A 17,910-nucleotide genomic window follows, 5' to 3' on the forward strand; every position below is an offset into this window, starting at 1 on the left:
ATTTGACAGCAAACTGTTTACTGCTTTAGGGAACACATTTCAGTATTCGAATATAAGTAATACAACTCAATCAAATGGCTTATATGTATAAGAGGCTGTATATAGGCTTCGAATAGCTCCCTCATATGAGCGTTAGGACTTGTGTCTGGATTGAATTGCTGAAAAAATGCTTCTGAGATAAATTAATTTGATATTATTGATTATTAAAGGTATGAAATATCATATAAATGTTGCCTATTTTACATTTTGCGTAAAAACAAATGATTAAATTGTATTGAAACGTTCTCTAGTAAATGCCCAATATTCGTAGTGTCAAAATTTTACAAAAACTCTTTAATAACGGATTAATTTTGCTAAACTTTGTTTGAAATGGTTAAAATCAGGTGTAACAATAAAGTATATATTAACAGAAACCATATCACGGATGTTCTTTTACAATGTGAACCTCAAAACTTTTTAAAGTCGATTTTTCTTCTAAGTAAATAACTTACTAAAAAGCCCATTTTACAAAAATTGCACCGTACGATTTTTTTGACGACAAGTCAAATTGTAAAGTTTAACCTTTAAACTACCAATACTGTGATTTGTAGCTATATAGCCCGAATGACGATTAAACTCCTTAAATAAACGACTTTTCCTTACTTGGTCACCGTACTACTAAGAGTATTGTAATAATACGTAAAAGGGGTTTACCAATGACATAGTTTTACCACATCACATACATACGATTTAACACTTTGCACGTGCTATATTAGTAGCGCTGATTATTTCACAATAGTTTTTTTCCTGGTGCAATGACTTGTCTCAAAAATCAGCCTCTTTCTTATTATAAACTCTATGCGTTGTATATGTTCGAATATATTATATTAGCGCTTCAATAGTGGTAAATGATGTTTAAAATGTTTGACATTGTTTTGATTCAATGTATTGACTTTCATATATACGATAATTGATTATAATGAACGCAATGGATATTATAAAAAAAATCAGATAAATAGGGTTAGAGAGTGTAAATCATAATTATTAATTAATATCTTTCATTATGTTTGATATAGTTATCATGTTTCCATTACTTTCAAGCTTTGATAATTCTTAGTTAAGATAAAACATCAATTATGAAATCCAAAACTTCTCGGAAAATATTAATTTCTTCTAATCAATATGAATAAATCTTCAGGCTTATTAACTTTCAAAACAAAAGCTATAGTGTTCTAATCCTTTTTATCATATGTCGTTTACTTTAGACTTTGAGTCCAAAGATTACATTAAATATCTACTGAAACAGGAAGAATATCAAAATGAAACACCATGTCGAATTATTAATTCGATTCAATACAATTCGTCGCTACATAAGGAAATATCTGTACAAATTCAGGAATGTGACACTTGTTTACCATTCGTTTGAAGTGTTTGAGCAATCGATTTTGGCTATTGGTAAGGAATTTTCCGATTTGATTTCTCCTATGAGTTATTTTTAACTCTATGCCTGTTTTGAATATATATTTTGCTGTATAGGTTGTACTTGGCTTAACCTTTAAAATTTTTGGTCATAAATGTTCTTCTACCTCGTTCTTTATTTGGTAATTTTTATTCTAGCGTCACTGATGAGTTTTTTGTAAACGAAATAAACGCGCCACTAGCGTACTAATATTGAAGCCTGATAACTATTATTAGCTAAGTAAGGAATTTTGATTGCCATTACATTCAAATATGTAGTGTGTGTCCGAATTCACAACCATATAACTTAACTTATCTTTTATAATTTTCAATATTTTTGTTATGGGTAACTATTATAATTTTTAATCTTTTGATACGGGTATCATATTTGATAACTTTGGCAATGCAAACGATTTATAAAATTGGAGAGTTGTTAAAGACATCAACTCCACTTATTCTTCTAATTCAAGACAGAATGATTGCATTCTTCGTTTTTTTTAGAATCTTCATTGGTCAGATCTGATAGCCTGCTCAGATAAACAACCGGACCACAACGAACAAGTTATAGGTATAGAAAGGAAAAGAAGGGAAGCTGTTTGGGAGTTGTTTAAAAGTGAATGTGTATTCCTAATAGACCATCTCATGGTGATTAAACATGTATGTATAATTTATCAATAATATTATGGTGGTTTATGTAAAATGCAAGCATGATAGGCACTTGGCCTGTAATTGTTTTTTATAATCTTATACATCGAAAACAAGTCTCTTCAACCTTGTACTTGTTTGGCTTTATAAATATTTTGATATGAGCGTCACTGATGAGTCTTTTGTAGACGAAACGCGCGTCTGGCGTACTAAATTATAATCCTGGTACCTTTGATAACTATTGACACCACTGGGTCGATGCCACTGCTGGTGGACGTTTCGTTCCCGAGGGTATCACCAGCCCAGTAGTCAACACTTCGGTGTTGACATGCATATCATAAATGTTGTCATTTTCATAAAATTCTTGTTTACAAAACTTTGAATTTTTCGAAAAACTAAGGATTTTCTTATCCCAGGCATAGATTACCTGAGCCGTATTTGGCAAAGCTTTTTGGAATTTTGGATCCTCAATGCTCTTCAACCTTGTACTTGTTTGGCTTTATAAATATTTTGATAGGAGCGTCACTGATGAGTCTAATGTAGACGAAATTATAATCCTTGTACCTTTGATAACTCTTATAAGGTATAGCGGCTTAAGTTTTCGCAAATTAATCCTTCGATCATTCAGAAAGATAGCAATATGTAAGATCAATGTCAATTTGTTACATTGTATTCTCAGGACTATTATATCACGTGAATACAAAAAGCATATAAGAAAGTTTCAAGTACTTTCCAAACCCGAGCCGAAATGTTTTAAAAATACATAACATATATGGTTGCAACCGTAGTAAGTGTTCGTCGCTTAAAATAAAGGTCTTACATAGCAGTGTGGTATACATGTTAAATTCACCTTTTAATTATGTGACCATGGGACATTTCTAAGTTTATTTGAATAATTAATTTAAATGAGAATGACATATAATTTTATTAGATTCAATTGGTTAGCTTACAATGATAATGGCAACTAGTATAACCGCGTTATGTGAGCAAATATGATTTTGACATCCTCGTAATCGAAAACGGATTTTAGCACAAACATATAACAGCAAATGCGTTGTGAGTACTTCTTCCGATATATTAAGTTTTTGGTTAAACAAAGAACGGTAATGATTGATCAGGAATAATAAAATCATAACTTTGTATTAGTGCTTTATGGAACCACTGAAGAAGGTACAAGTTGAAGGACATCTAATGTATGCTGAGCCACAAGACATTTTTGGAAATCTTGATGAAATATGTTATGTAAGTTTACATCATTTATTTCGGAAAATATCAACAGGCTAAAACAAAGATATAAAGTAGGCCTTTTTTTACCCCATTGAAACTACCAAAAGTTTAAACTTTCGAAAACTGTAGAAATTTGAAAATACATTGATAAGATTTTTTATTGTGAATAGAAGATTTGTCACATAGTTTTGGATAAAATTGAAGATGAGCAACATAATTTTTAACAATTTTTTTTTTGTATCCATGTATGAGACACTTTTTTGGCTCATGCCTTAATATTTATAACAAATAAAAACATTGATATTAAAATGTTAGGATGACATTTGCTAAAACATGCAAGAAAACAAATATTCATTTTAGTTGCTGACTTTCATTTTTATAAACTTTAACAATTGTTATAATTCAAAGACTGCAATAATGAATCTATGAAAATAAAGAGAACAGATATTGTGTAGCTGCACAATAGTAGAAGGAGAGTGTATATACCTCTTTGCAGTTAAAACACGTTTACAGGAATAAAACTAGTAATAATGCATTTCGCAGCAAGGGATTACAAACATGATGTTTTTCTTTAATTATTAGTATACACTGACCAATGATTAATTCATTTCCTAATTAGTTCAAGGGCGATCAAATTATACAAAAAGTCATTTGATCTTCGAGCATATTTGATTCCATATCATAAAATATAAGGACTACGTATTTTATTTTAATGCTACTTTTTTTACTTTTAGGTGAGTTATACGTTCTGTAAAGACTTCATTGCAGTTTTATTAAAAGATATGAGTTCGTCAGGATTTGGAAGTACCCGAGCATTGCTGAAAGCTTTTGACAGGGTAAATATTTATATGGAAACATGAACATAAACACTGTTATTTCGTTCATTTTTTTTACATAAATAAGGCCGTTAGTTTTCTCGTTTGAATTGTTTTACATTGTCTTATCGGGGCCTTTTATAGCTGACTATATGCGGTAAGGGTTTTGCTCATTGTTGAAGGCTGTATGGTGACCTATAATTGTTAATGATTTTGTCATTTTGGTCTTTTGTGGATAGTTGTCTCATTGGCAATCATACCACATCTTCTTTTTATATACTATACTTTTTATCCATATCATTGGGAAAAGAGTTATTCTGGAGAGTTTTAATGCTTTCAGTATCTCTCTCTGTATCAAGTCACGAATAAGATAGTTGTTTTCTATTCGTTCCGAATGATGATATAGTCGAGTTTTGATTTTGTCCGGTTTTACGTATAAGTAATTCTCTCTTGAATTTACCTTATAGTTTGGAATGTTTGTAACTAGTTATACTTTTATGATGTTATGTCATCTACTTGTATATAAACTGTATGATAAAAGTGCTTGTCACATTCATTTGCGTGTTTGTTATCTCTTGTTTAAATCATGAAGGATATAAAAGCATGGTTGATAATTACAGGAATTAACTTTCTTCGGTTTTTGAAATTTGATCAGCGCAACGGACAAGTCAATGAATTTATTGCATGCAGTAGTTAAAGTCAATTTATGTTTTCCTTATATAGCTTCTCATTTAAGATTCTTTATGATAGGAACTAGGTCAAGTTTATACTGATGGATGTCTTTTTAATCTGTACTTTAATTCTTGCTCGTTCTTATAGCTGGCTTATTAAAAGTATTAAGACACAAGTAAAACATGGAATATATCTGTGTTCGATGAGGTAATGCAGTATGTAGAATAAAAGAACACCCTAAACTTATGCAGGTCTGCTTGGATGTTAATAACTACTATTCAATCTCAAGCCGAGGGTCAGACTTCCTCACTGTAATAATATATCTTGAACATTAGAAAATATCAATAAATGTTTAATCTATTAAAAACAAAACGATTATGTGCATTACATATTAGTTTGTTATAAATCGAACAGATAAATATTATGCTTCAAGCAGATAAACGGAAAGTGTTGTTTTGATCAGCATTTGCCATTTAGCAGATATCTGTAACATGCCTGTAACCAACAATACAAACAGAAAAGCTTCAAAACCGATACTAGCTTTCTGTGGTTTTAACACTCAAAGACACAGTTTCAAATTTCATATTGTTTTACGATTATGAAAATTCCCACTTTGCTCACTTCAGAGAAAAATCAAAGTTTGCTTTGAAATTGAAAGGTAACAGTTTAAACATATTGTTGTTTTCGGTTTTTGTTTTGCGTGGTTTTGAAATACATATTTTTCTAACTGTATAAACACAACGTCAGTTTATATATTTATGTCTTTACTATGGATGTAAAACTGGCGTTTCACATGTTTTGTCGTCCTGAACATTCGAACAAATTGAAACATTAGTTGTTAAAATTTGATCAATCATGTTATCAAAATTCGCAAGCAATTTGAAAGGCAAAATTATATAGTGCAACTAAGACACAAAATAGCATAATTTCCTTAAACAGTTAAAAATATACTTAATTTACATTATACAGTTGCTATGCATTATCGAGTCTCGCGTTATCAAGTCTCGCGTTTTCAATAATGTGAATCTTCTAACGATCGATTTAAATTTCATCAAATTTCCGTTTCTGTGATTTATGAGACCATCATAATTATTATGTTATATTGCTTAAGTGAATATCATGGAATAATACAACTCGTTAGTTCGTATACGAAATAATAAAACACTATTGTCGAAATTGTATACGCAATCAATATGAAGAATAAATCTCATTGGAATTTCATTTTGCCAACACACGTATCAATAACCAAAAATGAAACCTACTAATGTAATTGCTACATAACGTTATTCGTTTATAAAGTTGTTCTCCTGAATATGTTCCATTTTGTTTAGAAACAGATATCACCATATTATGCTCGTTTGTGTATCTCATTGCAATGTGTTGATTAAACGTTTTTTTCTGCATATTATAAAACGTGTGAATAATAGAATATAATTAGTGAATTCAGTCTTATAACCATGTCCGACCGTTATTTAAATAGTGAAGAACGTACTTATGTTCAGCTATTTTCTCGAGACGTTGTCTCTTTGACGCATTCCCCATTTCCATTCTCAATTTATACTAGTATAATAAACGAAATATACTTCCAAACTATAACACATAAATATTGATAGCATTTGATCATTCGGCACACTTCTAGAGATCCAACTTCAGATTAGAGTATTGGAATCTATCGTGATTGTTCGTTTTGAAAATGAGCGTAAAAGTTAAAAGTGTAGGTAAATAGTCATTAAAGAGCATGAACATGCATGCCATTTTATAGTTCGTCATTCCGTCAATAAGTCCTCCTGTTCCCATGTTCGTCGTTCTGTTTTAATTTTGTATCCGCAATTAATCTCCAACTGCTTAACAAAATCTAATGAAATTGTCGCAGAAAATTATTAAGGGCTAACTTTATGGACATTGTCATATAACCATTACCTTCTGAGTTCCGAGTTCTACATTGTAGCGGCATTAGCCTGCTCCTTTTTGAAATCTACAAACGTGTATTTTACATGCAATATTGGTCTCTGTTAACATTGGTCCGCCATCCATCGTCCCCTTCCAATGGAATGCCATCGTTTCTTAAGACCATACTCGCAAACGGTACCAAGAGTATGAAATGTTCTCCCCGAAACGAGGGTCTTACCATGTGTTAGTAGTCTGATGCGCTAACCACTACACCACAGCTATTATATGTATCTTTTCTTATCATAAAGTTTAATCAAATATTTCAAAATCTAGATCATATTATGCCATATTGTGGTTCCCGTTTTGTTTTTGATCTATATTATTTTAAGGGTTTCCCCTAAAGTCTTTTCAAGAGGCGGACGTATATACGTAATTCTTTGAGCTATTCATGCAGTACCTCGAGTTTGGTCTTCTCGTTTTTATAATTGTTTGGTTCTTCGACCTTTGCTGTTTGCATGCACTCTTAGTATTATTTTACTTTAAGTAGAAAAAAAGCCACTGAAAATCATTACACAGCACCACTACCTCTTTTTAAGTTTTACTTGTGACTTGATTATAGTTTACATCTCTGTAATCAGTGAGACAAACTTAAATTATGAATCTATGAAACATATTATCTGAATAAAATTCGTCTAGAGTTTCTCTAATGGACATTAATGTAAACTAATTGGCGTACAATTCCCATTAATTTCGGATTGGTAGAGAATTCGTTGAAATTTCATGTGTTTCATTTAATAGAAAAAATGAAAATTCACTTTTGTTTGATTTGTTTCTTTTTCCTCAATTGCATAAGCAATAAGTATAATGAAGGCAATTACTGTTTTAACAAATCAAACTTGATAATTGAGGAATTATAGAATGAGACTTAAATTAATATGAAACCAGGGATTGGTGAAAAATTATGTTGATCCAATTCTTGAACCAATGCATATCTATATCATAAACTTAGTCTTCTGTGCACGACTTTATAATTTTTACGCATCCATAATGTAGTATCGAAATCAAATATCTCGGTCTGTTATGATGTAAAAATAAGGCAGCTAATTGAATGTGCTTTGAAGCCGAAGTTTATCGATTGTCACCTTTATAGTAAAAAATCAACAAAGAAGCCTGGATATTGAGCACATGTTTAACCTGTAGAAAACGGTAATAGTTTATTTTAACAGACAATTACAAAAAGTAAATTTCTTCTAAATAAACGAATTATAGTATTTTCCTGAGAAAAAAGTATAGGTACATAAGTTTATATTATGGGGACGAAGTCCCCAATAACAGTAGAAAATTCAATAAAAAAAAAAATTCGTGAAAATTTCCCGAATTTTTCATTGTACTAATGAACTCAAAATCATTCAATTTTTTTTATGTCATGTTTTGAAATCCCGGACCTGCGCAGAAATCTACAATGTACTTCCTTTTTCCGGTTTTGTTTGTATGAATCTTTAAGGAAAATATATATTTACCAGTCTAGTATAAATAGGAAGGAACGCAATACCAATTTCATTTTTTAAAATAATTCCTTGATATGAAAAAACGTCAACTGATGATAGCGTTTCTTTGTTTACATTGCATATGACGTCATAACTTAAATAACGTCACAACTAAAATCCCTAACAACAGAACCAAAATCGGAAACGTTACGGTATTTCCGTTTCTTCTTTAACAAATATTTAATATTCATACAGACTCAAGTTCGTCCCCATTTACAGGTAATGCCTGCCTCATATTAAAATCTAGCTTTACAGTTATAAAAAACGTATGCATCATTTTTTTTAAATTTGAAGTTTCATATGATATAAAGAAATGCGAACGAAATATGATATATTTTGAGAAACACTATTCGTACACAAATGACATAATATAACTACGTCATAATCTGTTTATTGTATAGAACAAAATATTAAGATGACACTCTTTCATAACCCTGTGGTTCTAAACCATACTTATAAACACATATCTTAATTCCTCAAAGTGTCAGTTTGATCTACATCATAATCTGTTATTTTGTCTGTGTGCTGCTACTTCATTCTTATGTTGACCTCAATATATTATGTTGTGACATATTGCGTTTCTATAGTGATTGAAAACACAACAGAAACTCTAACAATCCACGAACCAGAATGTTTTTTCTTCATTAAGTTGTCAGATTGGTATAAAAGAATTAGAATCAGTATTGTATGGTTTGTAAAATAATATTCATCTTGTCCTAGCGACTGCAATCGATAAAGAAAACGTTATTATAGCAACGCACAAGTAGTTGCGTCTTCCTTTATTACAGTAGTTTGGATGTTCAACTGAATTGATTGTCATTTAGCAGTAACAATCTGATATTTTACAATTATTGAAGTATGAAAGACCTGTATAAATGATAAATTGTGACATGGACCTTTATTATGTATCTATGTTGGTCGTAAAATAACAATGAAGTAAAATGTCAAGCCTTATAGCGGCATTAGACTACAAGGGTGTCTTTTACATGCAAGAGATAAGGTTCTCTCTTATCACGGGCCAGCCATTTATCGCCCCCTTCCGACAGACTGGCATCGTTTCTCAAGACTATACTCGCTAATGGTTTCAAGAGAGAGCCGAAAATTCAGTAACTGAAATTGTCTCCAGAAGCAGCGATCTAACAGGAACCTTTGTGTTAGTATGCCGATGCGCTAACCACTTCACCACGGCTCTCTACAATTCAATCAAAAATACTACATGTATATGTTTGGACTGCGTACTGATATTATGATTTTTAAATTTTTTGTTTTGTAGTCTGATTTATTTAGTTAATTGTTTGGTTTCGGTTTCCGATCCTCACTGGACCTTTTATGTCTGCATCCGTTTAGTTCTAGGAAAAAAGTTATTAAAATGCTTAATCCATTATCGACCACTAATTAATATTGGTACAATGCGATTTACCTTCAAAGACATTTGTTTGAGAGAATTAATATAATATCTTATAACTTGACAACTAATATTTTTCAATCAGATTCAATTCAAATGCTTACAAAGTTTAAGCACTGTGTAATGATGTTCCTCTCTTTCATTTTTCGTAAAAAAATAAAACCCATACTGTTTACATCTATCAAAACTGAATATTTTGAATTCAACATTATATGTTGTAATGTATTAAATACTAGGTGAATATTTTGAGTATTGCCAAAATAATATTCCTTACATCATGTTTTAGTGTAACTCAACAAAGTGATCGATGATTTATAGCTACGAAACTCCAAAATACAAACAGTGAGATTAAAATAGAGCTTTATTATATTTTATCGGATCTTTATACTTTTCATTTCAGTTCATAACACATTCAAAGGACGGTGGCGTGTACCATACTTACTGCCTTAATTATACAAATGCCCTCACATATATAGATAAACTCAGGTGTCGTGATGATTTTGCAGAATTTGAGAAGGTAAATTACAGATGATATATATAATAGCATGAACATTTATTTACTTGCCACACCGTTTAATGTTCAATCTATAATATATTTGCTGTGTAAAGCTGTATTTCTCTGTTAAAGTCAAATTACAATGACTCATATTTTGCTCTCATTTCTCAGAATATACTAAGCAGAGTACATTAAATAAAGTTCTTCTTCTTGAAATAACACATAATGCATGTTAGACATTTTAAGGTATCATTTTTCTGGGTTAAAAAAAATGTTATGTCTGAAAAACACGTCAACAAAACTGTACATTCAAACATGTTTTTATATCATCGAAGAGCTTAGAAAATATACCACAATATACACGGCTTAATCTCCGTCTTTAACTTTGGGTAATTCTTTATTCTCATTTAGTTGATGCACTCAGTCTCGCTTTGCTCAGACTTAAAAAAAAAACCTCTGAGATTTTATCTATGTATAAGTTCTATATTAAAAGGTTTAATGATTTGTTGCTTCTTATATATTGGCTATTTCTAAGAATAAGTTAAAGTTCATGTCTGATGTTTTAAATGTTATCGTCGTTCTTTAAACGCTTGTCGACTTTGTCTTTCAGTGGTGCGAGCAAGACCCGCGCTGTAAACGTTTACAACTTGCTGATCTTTTAGTGGCACCAATGCAACATGTAACCAAGTTCCCCTTGTTATTGGCAAACATTCGGAAGTATACAGAGAATGAAGAAGAAATCGCAATGTTAGCAGATACGATAGATAAAATGGGTTACTCATTACGTAAGTCACTTGACAGGTGGAATTCTGTTTTTCTTTCATTAACGTGCGTTTGCCAAGACATATAGAAGAATCTTATCTGAGGTAGGAAGTATTATTTTATCAAATACATTTGTACAGATTAATAAATATAACATAAAATCTAACTTATACAATCGAATTAATATGAGTATAGAGTATTATGAAAAACGAAAATATTTTAATATATTTAATTTTATCTTTAGAAAATAGAAGTTCCTTTTCTGAGGATCTGTCTCCTGTATATAATTTAAAAAGTGGAAGTTGATACATGTACATATTTTAGTTTATATTAAAGATAAAAGGTCAAATTTGTTAAAAGCATTACTGTTTTATTTCAAAACTTCACCGAAATGACAGAACATATAATGTAAAGTAGATATTACAGATTCAGCTCCGATAGGAACTCAATCATTTCAAATATTACATTCATTACCAATTTTCATGATTATAATTTTTCCTTTTGTATTCATCATATATATAAAAATATATTTGTTGCTGAGCATGCCAAAATTTTTATATACGTTTTGCTCAATACGTATTATGTTTGATAGTAGGAAACATATTTGTAATATTTGTAACTGTGCTGTTTCTACATCCTAGATAGTTATTTCAAATGTATTATTTTGTTATGTGATGATTTTCGCAACACATATTGTTTTAACTGGCTACATCTGTTTATCTGTTTATCTAGATTACACATGTTGTATGTATGCGGTACGAATATATAAAGTATGATATTTTTAATTTTTAGAACAAATGGAAGACAAAATGCGTTTGGCAAAGAACTATGAACGGTTGCAAGATATTCAAAGACAGTTAGTATGGCCACCTGTTACCGATTTTGACCACAGAATATTTATTCCAGAGGTACATTCATATTTTATACAAGTAATGCCATAAAAATCAACACCAAATAAAGAAAGATAACTGTTTTTGTAAATATAAAGTTGGCAATGTACATTTCTCAATTTTAATAATAATCCGACGTAGCAAGGTTAAAATAAGTAGATTACGAAAACTTAATATAATGCTTACTATTACCATTCGTTTATCGTGTTTACGAAGCCATGATGAGTCTAATAGTGGCTCAAACATTATTCAAATCCTCATCACTTCATTTCAGTAACTTTAACAACTTGCAAAACTTAAAAATTCATGTAATCCATTATATTCTACATAAGAAAATGCCTGTACTTAGTCAGTAATATGACAGTTGATATTCACTCGTTTGATGTGAGTGAACTTACGACTTTGCAATTAGGTAAGGGAATTTTCGTTTTGAATGTACTTGGGAGCCCAGTATTTTTTTATTTACGTTTTGTTCATTGAAATAAATTTTGCATATGAAGCTCCACATTAACTATTATATTACTTTCTATTTTTATATTGTAGTATTTGAAAACAACACTCTTACGACAACCCTGTGAAAAGTTATTATGTTGTCCGACCAGACAATTGATTCATGAAGGGCCATTAACTCTTGTTGGTTAGTAGGTTTAGAAATAAATGTATCGACACAGTATTTTTCGCTATAAATATTCACTGAAATTTGAGCATCAAGTGATATGTTCTATCTTACTATATTTTATATACATCGTTTGAACAACTGATGCAAAATGGATAATATGTATCTTCTTAAAATTTGACATTATTACTTATTATATAGTCATTATAAAATTGTAAGTATCAAATCGTTTCAATAACAGTTTTTTTTTTATTCATCTTTGAATCTGCGGACAATTTGAGGCATTATTCCCTCTATGATATATGGAAAACGAAGATAACACTTAAATATTGATTAAGCTCTTAAAAATTATACAATGAGCAATTTATAATGCTGAATTGTTTTTTTTTTTTTTTTTAGAGACAACTAAATCCACAGATGTGTACTTGTTTTTATTTGATGATATTTTGTTAATTACCAGAAGTAAAAAAGGAACCAGAAAAGTAAGTAGAAAAGAAGGTTTATCTCTCATCGATGTTGTTAATAGCATAGATGATCCTTTCAACGCATGTGATATTTGAAAGAGGAATGTGGGTTTTTCCCGATTATTTTCTAAAAGTTGGCAGGATTATATATGCTTACAATGTAAAGGTTATCATCTCATTGACATTGAGCGTCCATGACGAAGGTAAATCCTGAAAAGTGCTTCGAACGAATGAAATTATTAAACGTGTTAGTTTTCAATGTTTAACAGTACTGGTTCGATACCTCTGCAGGTGGACTATCATCAGCTCAGTAGTCAGTACTTCGGAACTGACATGATTTATAACAAACCTTTCTAAAATTGACCATTGATAAAATTTGGAATTATAAAGAAACAAAAGTGTCTACTCCCTAAGGCAACGTGGACATTAATTGGAATAATGCGATTTATTAGGTTTATTTTTGTCACATAGCTCTTCAACTATTTTAGTACTTAAATATTCTCGGCTTTAAGATATTTGGCCTTTAACTTTTCTGATGAAAGTTAATCCAGAAAAGCATGCAAAAATTAAGCGTCCTGTTCCAATTTGTTTTCTCAGTTTTTATTATGAATTTATCTGTGTCCATTGTTTAATATGCACATACACCAAGGTGAGCGACACAGGCTCTTGAGAGCCTCTAGTTTTATATTTCGAATCTTTTTTTAAGTGCCTTTTATCAAATATGAAATTGACTGATGTATTTGGAAGAAATATTAAAAAATACTTCAAATGAAAGACATGTAGATAAGAAATACGCAAAATGGATAAGTACATTTATGATGTTATTCATTTTATCTTAAAGTACAACTACATGTACATAATAGTTATCAAAGGTATTAGGATTATAATTTAATACGTCAGACGTTCGTTTCGTCTACATAAGACTCATCAGTGACATAACTTCTTTCTTTCAGAAACAATCAATTAATGAACCAAACCTGATAAAGCTACAATCCTCTAGTCAGTCGGATAAAACCCAATACACTGTACATCGACAACCCATTGCTCTGGACAGATTGAGTGTCCATGATGTCTCCCAATCGGAGGCTGCAGGTAATATCACTATTATTTGCTGCAGGTACCATATCACTATTATTTGCTGCAGTTAATATCACTATTATTTATTCATTGCTGGCTGTTTTATTTTATATTTGATGTTGCATTTTAAGTTTTCTACAAGCTTGCACTCTGCAAAAAAAAAACCTGCGTCAATGTTAAATGCATGTTCGAGGTGAAGATTTTTTTTTATTCGAACAAATGGCAAAAGATACCTTAAGGACCTTTAAACTCATTAGTAAGAAACAATTTGATAATAATGCTGTGGCAGTGGCAAAAAACGAAAAACGAGATAAAAACAAAGAATAGTATACAAAACACAACATAGAAAACCAATGGCATAGAATCAGGTAAGATATCAGGTGGTCCAAAAGGTATGTAAGTGTATCTTTAAATTTATGAAATGTTAAACGTGACTACCGACTGAAATAGTTGAAAACAGTAAATTATGAAACACAAAACCGACTACACAAATTAACAGTGGTAAATGTTGTCGTTAAATCGCATTGTGACAAAGAACCTGAGTAAAATAAATATTATTAATATCACATGTTTATATTCTTTGAATAAAAAAAAAAGAATTTCAACTTCACAAATTGAAATGAGTGAGGGACACATACATAAACTCAGTTTGTTATTTTAGCGAACGGAATAAAGTGTGCCTTTGTGATAGTACAGATTAGCAGATTTCAACAGATAATTGGTGTTTATACAATGAGCTGTCCAAGTGATGCCTCAAAGGTACCAACTATGATAACTATTTAGTAATGATCATTTGTTGAACCTTTCTGTGAACTAGTCAGAATACAATAGCGTACATGAGCTGTTCTGTTAGAGTTGGTTTTGTATTTATAAAAAGTTAAATCACAAAAATACTGAACTCCTAGGAATATTCATTCTAATCATATGGCTATTTTTTTTTTATATAATTGGATGAGTATTGATTCACATAGTATCATTTTGTAAAATTTATAAGCAGACTGGCGCGGTGTTAATTAATTTAAATGTTTCTCCAACTGCGATTCTAACAGCAACCTATTATTGTATGTATTTACATATATGATGTATTTAAATATGGTTATGTGTTCAGGTTGGTAGTTTAAACAATAATAATTGTGTATTACCGAATTAAATTTGATACCGACGGAGTTTCCACAACTTGAATTTTGATAACGAGAATATTCTGTGCACATAGGTCGATTTTTTGAATTGAAAGTTAATGGTCTACATTTTACTTATACAACACAGTCATGAATTTATTCATATTTGTTGCGTTTTGAAATGAGTGTTTCCCATTTATATAAATCAATGATTATAGTTCTAGCGCATCAGCATGTACATGCTTATGTTTTATTTTGAAATGAATTATTGTGTTTCAGAATGCATGGTTAGAAAAACTAGCGCAGGCGAGGGGACAGTTTTCAACTGAGGATTTTAGTAGCAGCAGTGGCAGCACGTTTAAAGACAATGACATGTCATCAGTGAACTCAATAGAACGATCTATATCTCATCCATCTACTTCTCCCGGCAGACATCAAAGACATATTGTATTACATAATCATCATACTAAATCAAACTCCGTAGATTCTGTATATATCTAAAACTTCCTATGGAAGACATTTTCATTCCTTATATTTTTGTACCTATAAGTGCTCCAATATTCATTGTAAAGTCTTGAGAATTGTATATACTATTACACTACGGAATATATCATATTTTAAATATAATTCGATGTAAATCAATTTAAACTGCTAATATATCAATATTATATATTCTAAAAGTAACCAATTCTGAATCACAAGCTCAAATTGTAAAACTTGTTTGTAAGATATATTTCTGCATTCTCAATTCAAATATATGTTATCTATGTACTAAGGATATATATAGGATGAGAATTAAAAGTTAATCCAGAACACACCAAAAAATATTTAAAAAAAGACATCACAAAGTTATTACACATTAAAATGGTTTCGGTGAAATAAAATAAGATTAGAAACAAACAAGAGGCAACAAACAGTAATGCCCCACGTACCAATTACTATAAAAACTATTCATAGTATATTATAAATCTTAAACTATGTAAACAGAACTAATTGGCGTATTGTCTTTGTCATCAATAATATATTTTTAAACTAGAGGACAGTATATATAAACTTATTTTATATAGATTATAAAAATAAAGATGTGTAGTATTTTTGCCAATGACACAACTATTAACTTAATTTCAAATAAAGTTGTTTTTAGGTTTTGATCAATAATGATCATTCAAATCGTTAAGGGCAATGTTTTATCGATTTATGAGTTTTGAACATCGGTATACTACTGTTGCCTTTTTTATTTATTGTAGTTGATCAATGACATTTATATTTACTTCCTTTGTTTTTGTAATTATTATCTTTTTGTTCTTTTCATACACTATAAATTGAAGAAATAAGACATTTTTTCATATCTTCTTACAGTTTGGTTTCCTTCGTATTCTACTTGTAACCCAGATAGACTCATAATCAATTAATATCTTTTTTACAGCAGTATACTACTGTTTCCCTTGTTTTAAAGACATTGGTTCTTTGAGTTATGATGTTTGTAACAAGGAAACAGAATAGAGAACTAATTTGTATATGAATTGTTATATTTTTTGTTTTAGTCCTTTGTACACTTTATCTTAGATTAAATAGTATTAATAACTTTACCTCAACAAAATGCTTATGTAAATGTGTTATTGCTTTCAAGAGACAAAATACCGCTCACTCATATTAAAGCGTTACCAAACTGTGATCTTAGCTTTCAAATGTCGTAATAAATGTTAGTTTAGATATAGGGACAAAGTCCCGGGTCCCTCAGTTCCGAATCAGGGATAACCCATTTGTACCTTTGTAGTTTGAAATACATGTAAATGTTATCCTTGTTGATATTTTTCATCCTTTTTGTTTCTAATTCCAGTCGAAAATTTTAAGTCATGGAAAAATTTCTGTACTTTTATTATTTCATGTTGAATTTCTTCAGTATAAAAAACATTTGTGACTTTTTAAAATCGTAAAACAAAAAAAAAACCTTTTTAATATATCTACGTTGTTGTACAGATGGCCCTTTATTTAAAAAAAACCTGTTTATTTTAAAATATCAATTTATCAGTTCATAAGAAATTTGGTATCAGATTGATGAATGTTTCTATAGCTTGAATGTGTGCACGAATGATTATTTCTCTTCATATTCATTTTTTTTAATTTATCTTATGATTTAAGTATTCTCTTTTATTAGGTCTTTCCACTTTTCTGTGGAAAGACCTATTGTTTTTCTTCTGATTATTTTTTTTTTTTTTTTTTTCTTCCGCCTTATTTTGTTCTTTCGATAAACATTTGTTTCGCAATATGTCGCTTAGATATTTTGTATATGATATCGAACAGTTTATGCGCTTTTGAAATTTACCCTGCGTAAACGAATACTTTTCTTTGTAGGAGTTATCTCCCCAAACACTGTTTTCCTTGTTAGCGCATCTCCTTCGCAACCGTAAAAGATTATGACAAATTTATTTTACAAAATTGCTCGTTATATCCCTCGCATGATTTGTCCTATTTTTACTGAAGCGATATGACCGCTCCATATGAGAGTTATTTCCCCTTATGCATCTGATATAAGTGATATGAATTTCTATCTTATAAATCATAAGTGATAGAGACCTAGGATCTTTTGATTTGAGGTCCTTGGTCCCAAAAAATGAAAATTAGGTCAAGGTCAAAGGTCAAGGTCATATTCTGATATTTGAATTTGGCTTATTTTCACTTATATCCAAAGACTGTATAAGATATCAACAAATTATTTTTACTAAATTGTTAGTTGCGACATGTCGTAAGATGTAAATTTTGATTGCAAGCGTACGTTGAATGTAAAAGGGAGTTTTCTCCCCTCTTGTATGTAAAAATACGCGTTTGGTGATATAACTCATTAACTA

The 17,910-nt window shown here is 30.3% G+C and overlaps 1 protein-coding gene across 6 annotated transcripts in view; it reads left to right on the forward strand.

The window, feature by feature from the left end:
* LOC134717621 (uncharacterized) overlaps positions 1 to 16,887 on the forward strand; it is a 118,029-nt gene extending 101,142 nt beyond the window's left edge. For 5 of the 6 annotated variants that reach the window (XM_063580118.1, XM_063580153.1, XM_063580138.1 and 2 more), the window contains exons 10-20: positions 1,939 to 2,094; positions 3,229 to 3,324; positions 4,044 to 4,145; positions 10,039 to 10,155; positions 10,745 to 10,919; positions 11,689 to 11,804; positions 12,330 to 12,423; positions 12,802 to 12,884; positions 13,820 to 13,958; positions 14,605 to 14,702; positions 15,341 to 16,887. In XM_063580118.1, coding sequence (XP_063436188.1) covers positions 1,939 to 2,094; positions 3,229 to 3,324; positions 4,044 to 4,145; positions 10,039 to 10,155; positions 10,745 to 10,919; positions 11,689 to 11,804; positions 12,330 to 12,423; positions 12,802 to 12,884; positions 13,820 to 13,958; positions 14,605 to 14,702; positions 15,341 to 15,562 — 1,398 coding nt within the window. In that variant the 3' untranslated portion in view covers positions 15,563 to 16,887. The remainder of the gene's footprint in view (positions 1 to 1,938; positions 2,095 to 3,228; positions 3,325 to 4,043; positions 4,146 to 10,038; positions 10,156 to 10,744; positions 10,920 to 11,688; positions 11,805 to 12,329; positions 12,424 to 12,801; positions 12,885 to 13,819; positions 13,959 to 14,604; positions 14,703 to 15,340) is intronic. The other variant, XM_063580126.1, reaches the window with a different exon arrangement.
* Positions 16,888 to 17,910: the final 1,023 nt, after the last annotated feature.

This window comes from Mytilus trossulus, chromosome 1 (assembly GCF_036588685.1).
Source record: "Mytilus trossulus isolate FHL-02 chromosome 1, PNRI_Mtr1.1.1.hap1, whole genome shotgun sequence".
In the NCBI taxonomy this organism is placed as follows: Eukaryota; Metazoa; Mollusca; class Bivalvia; order Mytilida; family Mytilidae; genus Mytilus; species Mytilus trossulus.